This window comes from Mauremys reevesii, linkage group 1, assembly GCF_016161935.1.
Source record: "Mauremys reevesii isolate NIE-2019 linkage group 1, ASM1616193v1, whole genome shotgun sequence".
NCBI classification, from domain to species: domain Eukaryota; kingdom Metazoa; phylum Chordata; order Testudines; family Geoemydidae; genus Mauremys; species Mauremys reevesii.
In genome coordinates this window covers 298579259-298595191 of record NC_052623.1, presented here as the reverse complement: position 1 = coordinate 298595191, position 15933 = coordinate 298579259, and the positions used below count along the sequence as shown (strand labels likewise).

General features: G+C 41.4%; 1 protein-coding gene across 2 annotated transcripts in view; it reads left to right on the top strand.

Annotated features, from left to right (window-relative positions):
• The window catches only part of LEMD3 (LEM domain containing 3), a 72411-nt gene that overhangs the window by 29784 nt on the left and 26694 nt on the right, over positions 1–15933 (top strand). For both annotated transcript variants that reach the window (XM_039501996.1, XM_039501991.1), the window contains one exon: positions 9406–9443. In XM_039501996.1, the coding sequence (XP_039357930.1) occupies positions 9406–9443 (38 nt within the window). The remainder of the gene's footprint in view (positions 1–9405; positions 9444–15933) is intronic.

The following is a 15933-nucleotide window of genomic DNA, read 5'->3' as shown; positions in this document are numbered from 1 at the left end:
GTACAAGGACCTGATTGACTAAAGTCTGGCTTCAGCCAGAGTCAGGGAGTGGGTGATGGTGCCGAGAGGAAAATCCAGAGGCATGATCTATTTGCAGTGTATCCATGGGGACACATGACCCTATCCAATGATAGAAGTGTGATAGACTATGCAAGACCAGTTTACTCACTTTTTTTTTTTTAAAGTGAATGGAATATCTATTCTGACACTTAGTGAAGAAAGTAACAATGCAAAGAATATTTTTGCTCCAGGTCATTTCCAGGTCAGATTGCTAAAATGTTGATGCAGATGCCCCTCAACCCAAAGGGTTTAGATGTAGTGACCAAAAAGGAAAAAAAGCCATTTAATTAGTGCTTGACTGAGGTAGCTACTTGGGGGGAGGTGGAGGGAATTGGGGTCAAGGAAAGTTTTAAACAGAACCTATTAAAGGGAGTTAACAAAACTTTTCTACCTCTTTTCATCTCTGCTTAGCGGGACTCCTACTAGTGTTAGAAAAAACTCTTAAAATAGCTATAACTGAGATTGGAGAGCATCTTTCGTCAGTTTGCTTTGTGTATCTATCCCTTTCAATTCCTATTCTTCCTATATGTAGAAAGTTTGTCCTCCTGTTTGTGATTACTCTTGTTTTATATAACCTGTAATGCTTTGTTAATTTTAAACTTGTCTTGCAACTCTTTCTCTGCTTTTTACAAGTTTAAGGATAGTTAATCAGGAGGAAAGGAATCTAACATGACTGCCCTTGAAACACAATAACATCAGAAGGAAACAGTACTCGATCCTGACTACTGTATACAAACAAAACAGGGATATTTGGTGGCAGCAATTTCCTTCTAAAAAATAAAATGCCTAAATTCTAAAGACGTTTTTTGTTTGTTTTCAACATCTGGCAGTGACAAGACTTCATCAATGGTTTGTCTGTGATGCCACTATTTCAAATATTGTGTCCTTCAGCCTCCCTGTTACTCTGAACATGTTCTTCAAGATAAGACATAAAAATTAGGGCTGCGATTAATCACACTATTAAACAACAATGGAATACTATTTATTTAAGTATTTTTTGCATGTTTTCTACATTTTCAAATATATTGATTTAATTACAATACAATACAAAGTGCACAGTGCTCACTTTATTTTTGATTACAAACATTTGCACTGTAAAAATCAAGAAATAGTATTTTTCAATTCACCTAATACAATATTGTAGTGCAATCTCTTTATCATGAAAGTTGATCTTACAAACGTAGAATTATCTACCAAAAACTAACTGCATTCAAAAACAAAACAATGTTAAACTTTAGGGCAGTGGTTCCCAAACTTTTCGGCATCATGCCCCCTTTTTAATTTTTGAGAAACCCTCACGTCCCTCACCTCTCCCTTACCATCATCCAACCCCAACCCCCCCGCTCCCTGTCTCCTGACTGCCCTGATCCCTATCCACACCCCTGCTCCGGGACTCCCATGCCTATCCAACCTTCCCTGTCTTCTGACCACCACCCCAGAACCTCCACCCCATCCAACCGCCACCTGTCCCCTGACTGCCTCCCCCCCTCCTGCCCCTTATCCAACCCCCCCCTTTCCCCCGCCCCCTTACCAGGCTGCTCAGAGCAGCAGGACTGGTTTATTGGAAAGCCTGGGAGGTGGGTGGGTGCAAGTTGCACTGCCCGCGCGGTGGCGTGGCTGCAGGGGAGGATGGACAAGAGGGGAGGGGCCAGGGGCTAGCCTCCCTGGCCGGGAGCTCAAGGGCCGGGCAATCTCATGCCCCCTTTGGAATTTCTTCATGCCCCCCAGTTTGGGAACCAATGCTTTAGACCCTACGTGTCCATTCAGTCCTACCTCTTGTTCAGCCAATCACTCAGACAAATAAGTTTGTTTACATTTGCAGGAGATTCTGCTGCTGGCTTCCTGTTTTACAGTGTCATATGAAAATGAGAACAGGCGTTCACACGGACTGTTGTAGCCCATGTCACAAGGTTCTTATGTCCCTTCATGCTTAGACCACCATTACAGAGGACATGCACCCATGCTGATGACAGGTTCTACTCCAGGGATCGGCAATGTTTGGCCCGCGGCCCGCCAGGGTAAGCCCCCTGGCGGGCTGGGCCGGTTTCTTTACCTGCCACATTCACAGGTTCGGCCGATCGCAGCTCCCACTGGCCACAGTTCGCTGCTGCAGGCCAATGGGAGCTGCGGGAAGATGCGGCCAGCACATCTCTCATACTGCGCTGCTTCCCGCAGCCCCCATTGGCCTGGAGCGGTGAACCACGGCCAGTGGGAGCTGCGATTGGCCGAACCTGCAGACACGGCAAGTAAACAAACTGTCATGAGCATGGAATGGTGGCCGAAGCATGAAGGGGCATACAAATGTTTAGCATATCTGGCATGTAAATACTTTGCAATACCGGCTACAAAAGTGCCATGCAAATGCCTGTTCTCACTTCCAGGTGACATTGTAAATAAGAAGCAGGCATTATCTCTTGTAAATGTAAACTAACTTGTTTGTCTTAGTGATTGGCTGAATAAGAAATAGGATTGAGTGGATTTATAGGTTTTAAAGTTTTATATTGTTTTTGAGGGCCTGCAGTACCACAGATTTCCACTGTTTTCACTAGTCACTGGCAAAGTGACTCCATGCTCTCCCCAACCCTGAATTTCCCCCAAAATGTGTTCTGAAATGGCCTGCCCTGCCCTGCCCTGGTACAATTAGAGCAGGGGTAGGCAACCTATGGCACGCGTGCTGATGGCAGCACGTGAGCTGATTTTCAGTGGCGCACTCACTGCCCGGGTCCTGGCCTGGGTCTGGGGGGGAACTCTGCATTTTAATTTAATTTTAAATGAAGCTTCTTCAACATTTTAAAAACCTTATTTACTTTACATACAACAATAGGTTAGTTATATATTATAGACTTATAGAAAGAGACCTTCTAAAAACGTTAAAATGTATTACTGGCATGTGAAACCTGAGTGAATAAATGAAGACTCGGCACAGCACGTCTGAAAGGTTGCCGACCCCTGAATTAGAAGAATGTTTTAAAGTTCATTGCTCCTTTAAAGAGTCAGTATCCAACAGTTTTGTTACTTTACTGGAATTACCAAACAGTTCAGTTCAAACAGTACTGGATTGGTTTAGATTTAAAATAAATTAGGTGTTAAGTGAGTACTAGTACAAGGATTAAAGCCAGAAATGGTTACAAGAGAAAAAAGATAAAACACTATCTAGTATCTAAAACTTAACAAACTAGACTTGGGTCAAGGTAAAATCCTCACCAGATATTTCCATCAAGATGGCTGATGGAACTGCTGGGTCAGGACTTACACCCGAAAGTCAAAGGGCTGGTACCTTTTGTAGTCTTAGGTGAAAGATAAAAATATTTAGGATTGTGTACCACTCCTTTTACACTGAATCTTTTAAATGGATGCTTCTGAAGAATATCTTCAGATAATAAATCTGTTTCCAATTGTGAGGTAGGCTACATGGACTTTGTTTTGAAGGGAGTGTCCTGCTGCTGCTTGGGTGCCGGAACAGGAGGGCTATGTCCCCATCACTTTGAAAAGCGTGGGGAGGGCAGGAGTGGCGGTTCAGGGGAAGGGGTGGCGCAGGGGGCAGAGCCATGGTTCCAGCGCTGGTGGCCACCCCGCTTTTAGGGAGCTTCTGCTCCTGCTGCTGCTTCCACTGGGATTGTCTGCTAAAATGCAAATTTAGTTCCTGTCCCTTCATGCAACTAAATGAACAATAGACGTGATTGGTCAGTCCCCTCCCCCTCTGTGATAGTGTTAGGTTTGCCTCCATCCCTTGTTAGCTTGATGTTTATGCAATATGTAAATGCATTCTCATTGTCTTTCAAAGTACTTTGGAAGTTATGCTGAGGTGGGGAAACCATGTTCCGTTGTCTAGGGTGGTGTAACTCCTGCTTGGCTGGCAAAAATATTTTTAGAATTTTAATTTCAGTTTACATCAAGCTCTTTGCATCAGTTGCTTGTACCTACATTATATGATTATATTAATAACCAGTGAGTAATGAGCTTTTCATTGATACCTTGCATGACACTTGTCAGATACATTTCATGACATTAAAGGATTGGAGTAAAGTAGAACTGGTTAAGCCATCTGAAATTCATTAGCTGTTATCAGGGCGCCACTTGCCTTTTGCACTTGAGCTGTTCTTAATGTCACAATATGCAATAGTGATAATCTAACAGTAGTAATTTATGGTGTCGTCTCTGAACAGCCGGTATCTTTGTGAGAGACACTCATACTTTTATCATGGACAAATAAATTTGCTTACATTACGGTAGTTTGGTAGGAGGAAGTAATTGTTTAGCAGATCATTTTAGCAGGTCAAGATTTCATACATGGAAATGGAGGCTCTGCTCTCACGTGTTCACTTCTCAGAAATAGATGGGAAACGCAGAAGAAAATTTGTTTAATTCAGTGTATTCTGGGCCCAAAGACAGAATTTTCAGATTCTTGGGATAAGTTTAATTTATAGTTCCACAGCTCTGCAAAACTGTTCTGAAAATTTGCCTGCCATTTACTATGACAGATTTTGATTTTTTTTAATCTTTAAATAAGTGCTTACTGTAGGTGAGGAATTTAGCAGGGCTATAATATTGTCTGCCTAGCCAATAATGGTAACCTTAGTTTGGTCTGCAGGATGTGGTATAACAATCTGGTGCAAATTGCCATAAGAGAGCCAGTTCTCTTTCTGTTGCCTTCTAATTCAAGGATAGGTTACCTTATCTAAACCCATTGATTCTAGTGCCAGGCTGGTGATAAGGGTGTTTCTGGTAAGAAAACATCTTACTTTATTTGAGCATCAACAGTGTTCTTACTACTGTGCAGAGAGGAAGAAAATGTACTCTGTGGAGCCCTCATTCAATATGTCCTTTCAGATAATTTTGTTTGTGTGCATGTGTCTGAAGCTCTTGGGTGAAAAAGGCAAATCAGAGATGTGTTTTTCATTTCATCTGAATGTAGAAGGACCTGTAATGTGTGTTCCATAATTGAGGTTCATCACCTAAAAAGTTATGACTTCTGTTTCATGTTCATAAACATCTGCAATTTGCCTACAGTTTCATCTTTTTATTAGGCACTTATATTTTTATGATTATCTTAGGTTTTAAATATATATCCCATAAGTTAAAAACACACACAAAGATTGCTTATAGATATTCATCAAATCTCCCTCTAGCTCTTAGCCCATATTCCTCTTCAGTAGATTGATATTTTTTTTCTTTTTTTTAAAATGGGCTTTTTAGTATGCTTGTTTGGTTAATGTTTCTGGGTTGATACTGACTTGGGGTATTAGTTCCAAAATTGAGAATCCCTCAGAGAATTCCTTGTCATCAGCCACTTCCTTTATATCCAGGGGGCTCCAGGCCAGGTGCCTCTGCTGATCTCCTCTCCACAGGGAGTGAGGCAGTCTCTCTTAGGGCTTGGCTACACTGGAGAGTTGCAGCACTGGTGGTGGCTTTACAGGGCTGCAACTCACTCACAGTCCACACTTTCAAGGCACATACAGCGCTGTATCTCCCCGGCTACAGCGCTGGCTGTACTCCATGTCTGCCTGGGGAATAACGACTGCAGCGCTGGAGTGCCAGTGTAAACAGTGATTAATCTTACTACGCTGTAACTGACCTCCAGAATTTTCTCATAATGCTTTTAACTAAAGAACTCTCTTTATTTTGTTATGATGCCTCTCTTTGTTTTGTTGTGAACTCGGGGCTCCCAGAGCTGCTTATCTAAAAAACAAACACAGCTCCTGTTTGCTGTGAATGAGGCAGGCAGGGGATGACTGTCTACAGCCTAGTGTTTGAGGAGAGAAACAGCATGGGGGGGGGGGAGGAGGGGGGAAGGGAGTCCGTCAGAGCAGCTGCTTATCTGGTCTGCAGGCTATTTGCATTTAAGAGTGAATGAGGGGTCGGGAAGTAGTCAGAATTTGCAAGGCAAGGAAGCTGACAGTGTCGGCTCCAAAAATCCAGTCTCTCTCTCTCCCCCCCCACGCTCCCTGTCACACTCCACCCCACCCCCCTCTTTTGAAAAGCACGTTGCAGCCACTTGAACGCTGGGATGGCTGCCCATAATGCACCACTCCCAACACCGCTGCAAATGTGGCCACACTGCAGCGCTGGTAGCTGGCAGTGTGGCCACACTCCAGCGCTTTCCCTACACAGCTGTACGAAGACAGCTGTGATTCCCAGCGCTGCACACCTGCAAGTGTAGCCAAGCCCATAGGTCCTAAACCTTTTAGGGACTTCTAGTGAAATGCAGTTCGTGTTTTCAGCCTATTCCTCCAATAATGTATGCAAATTCTCTGATGTAAGGATTCTTGACATTCTTGTGCTGTATTCCTCTGATAACAGCTGTCTAGACTAGTCTCTCTCTTACAGGCCTGTTCTTCCCCTCTTTCTCCCTCTCCGCCCCCATTTAAATCTCATCTTCTTCCTTTACATTAATTGCCATTGGGTAGAATTTTCAAAAGTACTTAAGTTGCTTTTTTGAAAACTTTACCAGTGGTCTGCTGGCTGGTCCTGCCTCCCAGTTCCTTCTTAGATTCCCAGCCAAGGCTTACTAGATACCTACTAGTTAGAGAAATAAACTAAAGAGTGCACGTGTGTAGTGACTCCAGTAAAGTTTCAGGGCAGTGACCATGCCATCCTAAATAGAATTTCCTATGAGAATGTTGTCCCTGGATCTGCTCAGAGACTTTTCATTTATTTGGCTGAATATTTGATATATCTGTAGGCCCCATCCCCTGGCTGCTAGGAAGAAGAGATGTTTTCCTCCTTGCCTCCTCTTCCCAGAGCCTGCTGGCTAATACTTTGTGTATTGGGGTAAACTCTGCTACTTCACCCTTTTCCCCAGCCTGTGTCTTGGGGAGTTCCTCACACACGTAAACTCCTGTATATCTGTCTGCTTCAGGTGATTGCTTTCCCCAGTAGCAGAATAAAATTGACATGATTCTGATCAGTTTCAGTAGTACCCATAGGGTTGCAAACAGTGAAACTCTTGATACCTTACTCTGCTGCAGTTGGGTATAGCTGTCATAATCAGAGGCATGGAGTCTGTCAGCTGAGTTAGGAAGATGATGCAGCAATTTCCATTGCATTCACCCCCTGTAAAGTTATCTCCATAGCTGTAAGATTAGAAACATAATTAAGATAGAAGCTTGTAATTCTGCACAAACTGATAATTAAGCATCAACAATAAGCTTAGGGTGGGGAAAGATTGATGGACAGTCCCTGCCCCAATGGATAGGTCTAGAGAAGAGGAATCAAATTCCTTGAGAGGAGAGGGCAGATACTATGTTTATAGTCCGGGGGTCAGGATATAAATTAAGGACTTCCTTCAATCCGGAACAGATCCCTACTGATCTCTCTGGGAGGTTTGTACAGAGATTAAGGGGAAGGATACAAGATACAGAAGTATTAAATATTTCTGTTCTGTATCTGGAGAGAAACAGGATGATAAGGAAATAATTTCTATTCCATTAGTAACTAGGAGGATGCTAAGCAGTAATTATAAGGTTAAACTTATTAAAGTAATCAGGACCAGATAACTTGCACTCCAGAATCTTTAATAATAATAATAAAAAGCAAAGCCAAGGAGCTCTTTGAACCATTAATGTTGATTTTTAACAGTTATTGGAACACTGGGACAAAGCTAATGTTGTTCAATTGTTTTAAAAACAGTAAACTGAATGACATGGCTGACTATAGGTTGATTATCCTGATGTAGATCCTGTGCAAAATCATGAAAAGGCTGATTTGGGTTGTAATCAGTAAAGAATTAAAGGGATGGTAGTGTAACAAACGCCAATCAACAAGGGTATATGGAAAATAGGTCTTGTCAGCCAAACTTCAGATCACTTTTTATGAGAGTACAAGTTTGGTTGATAAATTGACTGTGTTGACATAATACTTAAACTTCGGTAAGGTGTTTGACTTGTCGTGCATAGCATTTTGATAAAAATTTTGCCCTCTATAACAGGGCTCCCACTGGCCGCGGTTCGCTGTCCCAGGCCAATGGGGGCTGTGGGAAGCGTCGGCTAGCACATCCCTCGGCCTGCGCCACTTCCTGCAGCCCCCATTGGCCTGCGATGGCGAACCGCGGGCAGTGGGAGTTTGGCTAATGTTTCTAAAGTGCCCAGTGGACTGTGATGGGATGTTAGATGGGGTGGGATCTGAGTTACTACAGAGAATTCATTCTTGGGTGCTGGCTGGCGAGTCTTGCCCACATGCTCAGGGTTTAACTGATCGCCTATTTGGGGTCGGGAAGGAATTTTCCTCCAGGGCAGATTGGCAGAGGCCCTGGAGGTTTTCGCCTTCCTCTCAGCATGGGGCACGGGTCACTTGCTGAAGGATTCTCTGCAGCTTGAGGTCTTCAAACTACAATTTGAGGACTTCAGTAACTCAGACATAGGTTAGGGGTTTGTTACAGGAGTGGGTGGGTGAGATTCTATGGCCCGCATTGTGCAGAGGGTCAGACTAGATGATCATAATGGTCCCTTCTGACCTTAAAGTCTGAGTCTAAGTTCTTTGCAAACAGAAGGTCTAGAGATTTCACTTTCTTTTAAATGAATATTTAGATTTTGAAGCAAAATGATGTTGCATTTAAAAAAAGCACAAATGTTGCAGTTTACACACCTGAGTAATCCTGTTTTATACTTTGGACTCTTTAAAGATTTCAAGTGATGGGGAATCCTCCACATCCCTTGAATGTTCCATATTAAAAAATTGCACTTTATTTCCAGTTATAATTTGTCTATAATTTGGCATTCATTGTAGCCAGGGAAAACAGATTAGCTGTAGCTTAAACGAACTGTGGAAATTGTTCTGTCAAAAATAGGTTACTTGCTATTGTAAGCAGACCTGTATTTCCCTATTCATTTGAGAATCACTCAAAGTAGTCTCTCTTAAAGAAGTGCTTTTGAGGGGTGTGATGTTGTCATGCAGGGTTTTTCAGTGAATAAGAATGTATGTTGAAATACGTTTGCATTGATTACACTATATACTATGAAAATGTCTAGCTCCTCAAAATTCCGTTATTTAAGTGTAATAGTTGAATCACTTTTGAAGTTTTTTTGGGGTTTGCTAAACTACTCTTTATGTTTATATTCATATTGAGGTGGTTGTTGACAACTATTTAAATAGCTATATGGCTAATTATAGCTCCTAAATACTGGGATAACACAGCATTTGCATCTTAGTCCAATAAACTGCTGCTGTAGCTGACTGATTCTCATTTAGCATAAATTTATAGATACATGATTTTTCCCTAAAAATATGTATGTAATGACCTTTATACACTATGAATTTTTATGTGCTAAGAGACTATAATGATATATTTTATTACCATCTACAAGCCAAACAATGAGTGAACTAATGACATTTTTTTACCCTTAATAGTTAAAAATCCCATCAGTGAGCAGCTTGAAGAAATAAAAGTAAGTAAATATGATTACAGTACATTGTGATTTATGTTTGATATTTGTATGAAGTCAGTGCAAACACCAAGAACTATTAAGGTATATGAAATTTTGGAATGTATGTCATACTTCTAGCAGAGGTCACTGTGTCATACAGGACAATGAGAAAATTAAGTAAGCTACTGTTATGTTGAAAATGGCTACTGCAAGACCTAGGAACTAAAACCATTATTAGCTTAAAAATTCTAGTTATATTATACCTAAGACAAATACGATTGAAATAATGTAAAAAATTAATTTACTCTTCCCTATACTATCTTAATTTTTAAAAATCTTGAGCAGTAAAACTTGATTTATAGATTTCAACCTTGTCTTACAGTCAGATTGCTTTAACGTATTAAAATCCTCTAGTGTTTGTGTTTTGTAAAATCCTGGAAAGAATTGTATTAGTCTTCAGGTTTTTAAGCTTAATTCTACAAAACCCAAATCTGACTTGGATAGTGTTTTAAAGTTAGAAAAAAATAACCTATATGAAATATCAGGAGAATGAACTGCTCCTACTTCTGAAGAAACTCCTTGATCTTGGTTCATGAGGAAGGATTTCAGAAGGTGGATTTCACGGAAGAGAATTTGTCATAGAATCATAGAATATCAGGGTTGGAAGGGACCTCAGGAGGTCATCTAGTCCCCAACCCCCTGCTCAAAGCAGGACCAATCCCCAACTAAATCATCCCAGCCAGGGCTTTGTCAAGCCTGACCTTCAAAACCTCTAAGAAAGGAGATTCCACCCCCTCCCTAGATAACCCATTCCAGTGCTTCACCACCCTCCTAGTGAAAAAGTTTTTCCTAATATCCAACGTAAACCTCCCCCACTGCAACTTGAGACCATTACTGCTTGTTCTGTCATCTGCTACCACTGAGAATAGTCCAGATCGATCCTCTTTGGAACCCCCTTTCAGGTAGTTGAAAGCAGCTATCAAATCCCCTCTCATTCTTCTCTTCTGCAGACTACACAATTCCAGTTCCCTCAGCCTCTCCTCATAAGTCATGTGCTCCAGACCCCCTCATTTGTGTTGCCCTCCACTGGACTCTTTCCAATTTTTCTACATCCTTCTTGTAGTGTGGGTCCCAAAACTGGACACAGTATTCCAGATGAGACCTCACCAATGTTGAATAGAGGGGAATGATCACGTCCCTCGATCTGCTGGCAGTGCCCCTACTTATACAGCCCAAAATGCTGTTAGCCTTCTTGGCAACAAGGGCACACTGTCATATCCAGCTTCTTGTCCACTGTAACCCCTAGGTCCTTTTCTGCAGAACTGCTGCCTAGACACTCGGTCCCTAGTCTGTAGCAGTGCATGGGATTCTTCTGTCTTAAGTGCAGGACTCTGCACTTGTTCTTGTTGAACCTCATCAGATTTCTTTTGGCCCAATCCTCTAATTTGTCTAGGTCCCTCAGTGTCCTATCCCTACCCTCCAGCGTATCTACCACTCCTCTCAGTTTAGTGTCATCTGCAAACTTGCTGAGGGTGCAGTCCATGCCATCCTCCAGATCATTAATGAAGATATTGAACAAAACCGGTCCCAGGACCGACCTTTGGGGCACTCCGCTTGAAACCAGCTGCCAACTAGACATGGAGCCATTGATCACTACTCGTTGAGCCTGACGATCTAGCTAGCTTTCTATCCACCTTATAGTCCATTCATCCAGCCCATACTTCTTTAACTTGCCAGCAAGAATACTGTGGGAGACCATATCAAAAGCTTTGCTAAAGTCAAGGAATAACACATCTACCGCTTCCCCTCATCCACAGACCCAGCTATCGCCTCATAGAAGGCAATTAGGTTAGTCAGGCATGACTTGCCCTTAGTGAATCCATGCTGACTGTTCCTGATCACTTTCCTCTCCTCTAAATGCTTCAGATTCGATTCCTTGAGGACTTGCTCCATGATTTTTCCAGGGACTGAGGCTGACTAGCCTGTAGTTCCCCAGATCCTCCTCCTTCCTTTTTAAAGATGGGCACTACATTAGCCTTTTTTCAGTCATCCAGGTCCTCCCCGGATCACCATGAGTTTTAAAAGATAATGGCCAATGGCTCTGCAGTCACATCTGCCAACTCCTTTAGCACCCTCGGATGCAGCGCATCCAGCCCCATGGACTTGTGCTCGTCCAGCTTTTCTAAACAGTCCCGAACCACTTCTTTCTCCATAGAAGGCTGGTCACCTCCTCCCCATGCTGTGCTGTCCAGTGCAGTAGTCTGGGAGCTGACCTTGTTAGTGAAGACAGAGGCAAAAAAAGTGTTGAGTACATTAGCTTTTTCCACATCCTCTGTCACTAGGTTGCCTCCCTCATTCAGTAAGGGGCCCACATTTTCCTTAACTTTCTTCTTGTTTCTAACATACCTGAAGAAACCCTTCTTGTTACTCTTAACATCCTTTGCTAGCTGCAACTCCAAATGTGATTTGGCCTTCCTGATTTCACTCCTGCATGCCTGAGCAATATTTTTATACTCCTCCCTGGTCTTTTGTCCAATCTTCCACTTCTTGTAAGCTTCTTTTTTATGTTTAAGATCAGCAGGGATTTCACTGTTAAGCCAAGCTGGTCGCCTGCCATATTTACTGTTCTTTCTACACATCGGGATGGTTTGTTCCTGCAACCTCAAGAAGAATTCTTTAAGTACAGCCAGCTCTCCTGGACTCCTTTCCCCCTCAGATTGTTCTCCCAGGGGATCCTGCCCATCAGTTCCCTGAGGGAGTCTATCTGCTTTTCTGAAGTCCAGGGTCCGTATTCTGTTGCTTTCCTTTCTTCCTTGTGTCCTCTAATCCACATTGCTTCTCTTCCATCATTATACTGACTTCTTCAGCTAGGGAATTGGGGCAACAATTTCTGAGGGGTCTGTATGTTGTAACATGAAGTTGGCAACCAGGTCTCTGACTGACACAATCTTCTTGGAAATACAGGCCTGATGTTGCAGGATACTGTCTTTCAACTCAGAAGGTCTTCTTCCAAAGAGTCCAGTAGAAAGGCCCAGAAGTACTGGAGGAAGAGAGATGATTCTTTTGACATTATAGTTTCTTGGGCACCAGATTTGACAGACAACCCAAGAACCTGTTTTCAGTTTGTCATCCTGTCCCTTAGGCTTTTCCCTTTCCTTCTGGGAATCTTGTCAGTTTCCTTCTAGTGTGGAGTAGAATTGCTATGGATTGTTCATTAGCCAGAAGGCTTAGGCTCTCCAGTTCCCCTCCATACTGCCTTCGAATCCACATCATTTGTCAATTGATTGTTATCGTCGGACCTTAAGTTGATTCATGAAAACAGTTCTCACAAGTACCTTGAGCAAGAGGTCATCTACAAAGCTATGGGTGGCTTCTTTTCCCTATAGAAACAAAAGAATTGAACAGTGTGTTCTAAGCTTGCCAAACATTGTTAGCAAGTTGATTTTTGTTTTGTGTTCTCTATATTCCATCTGGGAAATGAAATAAACAAGCTTGGTTTTCCATAAAATATTCTCTAGGAAGTTGACAATCTCCATCTCCAGGTGGTCGAGAGAGAACTTTTTGAAATCTGGTATTTGGAGGTATTTGATCCTGGGTGGCTCTTGGATCATTACATGTTTTCTAGCTGTCAGATCCTAAACTCCTGGTAAGATTCCCAGTTACATCTGAATGTCTAGTGCATTATGATGTTGCCAGCATGGCCCATGAATGCTGAATTGTTCAGATGTTTAGTCGATGAAGAGAAGTATTTTAACTTTCCAGTATCAGTCACCTTGAATAGTTCCACTTTCTCATCATAATCTTAGTAACCACTATGTTTGATAACAATAATTCCTTGAACCTTGAAGTTTTACATTTAGTTTGTGGTTGTCGAATAAAACCAACAAGTCATTCAACCATTGCAGATTATGTAAAAGTAATCAGTCTTCTCTTTTCTGAACTAAGAATGTGATTTTTAGTTTAGACATCTGATGCTGCTGTCTATAGGAATCTTGCACTGCAACTACATTTAAGCGCTCCAGTAACAATGAAATTCTCAACTTTTCTGTTCATACCTTCGTTACTTCAAGCATTGATAAACTTTCTTTGGCACAGAGTGCTTCTTAATGCATACTGCAGTGAAAATGGATTTCTTTAACAAGATACTGAACAAAATCTCCATTACAACTGACAATGCTAGGCCTTCCATATTTTATTTGACATCTCACTGTCATGCATATTTAGGGAAATAGGTCTTCAGTCTTTGTTTAATTACTCTTCACTTGTTCTTCTAGGGGCCTACTGATAAAATGTTCATGAGATTATTTAGATGTATACAGAATGTAATAAAAGAACCCCAATCCATTATTGTGGGTACACTTAACAGTTTTTTAACAAATTAAAATAAATCCATCATTTTCACCTATAGCAACAACATAAATGTAACTGAAATTAACCACATGCACAATCCCCAGAGCCCTACACCCTGCCCTACCCAACAATGCCAGTGTCTTCATGATCCATGAAGAGGTGTGCATTGCGGCATGCCCTGAAGACTTACAAAATTTGTTTTCCAGAAAATATTCTCTAGGAAGTTTGACAATCTCCAGTATTAAAACTTGGGCTGTTACGTATCTGGGGAAGAAAATGCCTGAGGCCATAACAGAGCACTATGCCAGCTATTACACCTCCTGTCCCCCTCATGCCAAAGGAGCTTCAGCTCAGGGGCCTTCGTGGACTGCAACTGCAGCTGTATGTCACAGGAAGAGAGGTGGTTTCCTCTCTGAGGTAACCATTGTAGAAGAAAGAAAAGTTACTTATTGGTAGCTGTTTAGTTTTATGGAAGCAATATGCTCTACTTCACTATCTCTTTGGAGTCTTCTGTATCTTTTATTTTATCGTAGTGAAATGCAACTGCTTGGGCCTTTGGATCCCTTTTATTTAGCTGGTTCTGAGAGTTCAGACCACACAGGAGAGCTTGGTTGACCCTAATAGATGCCTTTTTTCCTAAATAGTTCAGAGCTAATAGCATAGTTTACATCTTGCAAATGGAGATGTACAGACATAATATATGCAGCTACTGACAAGTAAATCATCCTAATAGAACATCTTTAATCCTGAGGGATCAAAAGGCTATGTAGTCCAAACTGCTCAAATCCATCCATTTCTGTGGCGAGATGCAACGCAACACAAACTGTTGAAGTGCAGCCACTTCTGTGGCAAAATTCCAGAAAGTTACGTACTTTCCCCCCATTTTGGGTGCAAATGATGATTTCACTGTAAACTACAGGAACTTAAGTAGACTTTCTACATATACTCCATGCTGGAATCTGGCCTGGACCCAAGAGTAAACACTACAACTCTTGCAAAATTTTATTAGTGGTCTGACATGAAGGATCTATCAGTTCATCTATTTTAGGGGTGAGATTGAAGCTTTTCAAAATGTGTGGGTATGTCTATGCACTACTGGCTTTTAAAAAATTTTTTTTAAATCTTTTGAACTGGTGGATGTAATCTGTCTAATCACCTAGGTGCAGAGCTTTGGGTCTGAAGTAGGAGAAACAAATATAAGTATCTGAATGTATTTTTCCTTCATTAAACTAATTCAGATTTGAGAAACTGAGAATGAAGAATACAAAAACTAGTCTTCCTGCTGCTACTCTAACCTCATATGCCTGAGCTAATTGTTAAATTGAAAATATTGTGGTGGTGAAGTAGATAATACAAGTCATATGCTCCAAGAATGTTTTCGAAAAGTTTTTAGTTACTACATACACTTAAACATTTTGCATTTTAAAGAGTGCCTTCTATCTGAGAATTGCAAAGCACTTTACAAGCACTAATAATAACTAAACCTTATAAAATTCCTGCAAAGGAGATATTAACACCATTGTACAGGTAGAAATATTGAGTCAGATGTTAAGTGATTAGCCTAAGGTCACACAAATTGGGCATACCTGTAGTAACCGGAGATAGTAGAATAATTCACTACTCAATTTGCATTATTCTCTATTCCTGACTCCTATTTTTTTGTTTTGTCCTTAAGATCATTCTGCCTCTATAGAATTGTGTCTTCCTCCCACCTTTACACTTTAGATGCTACAGCTTTTCTTTCATGCACAATGAGTCAGTCAAGTTTGAGGGTCGATAGTGTAAAGAGTTTTTGGTTTTGGCCTTTCCAAAACTCTAATTTTGGCCTGAATTTCCCATGGATAGAACATAGTTGAATAGAAATACAGCTAGGATGGTTAATGTACCTTGTTTTGCCTAAAGTGTCATAGGACCTTTAATAAGAACAAATATCCAGGGGCTTTGTTTAAATTTTTTTTGAAAGTTAGCACCTCCAAGTTTTTAATACCTATTAAGACCATTCCAGGGCATTGTTTTAGTACTGCGTTAGAGAGAACAGTGCAACCACCTAAATTGTCAATCTGTTTCCTCTCTATCTCCAAGAACTAGCTTAAACTAGCTCAGTAAAAGATTATACCTTGAATGGATACAGATAAATGCAAAATCAGTTGCCTATACTGTC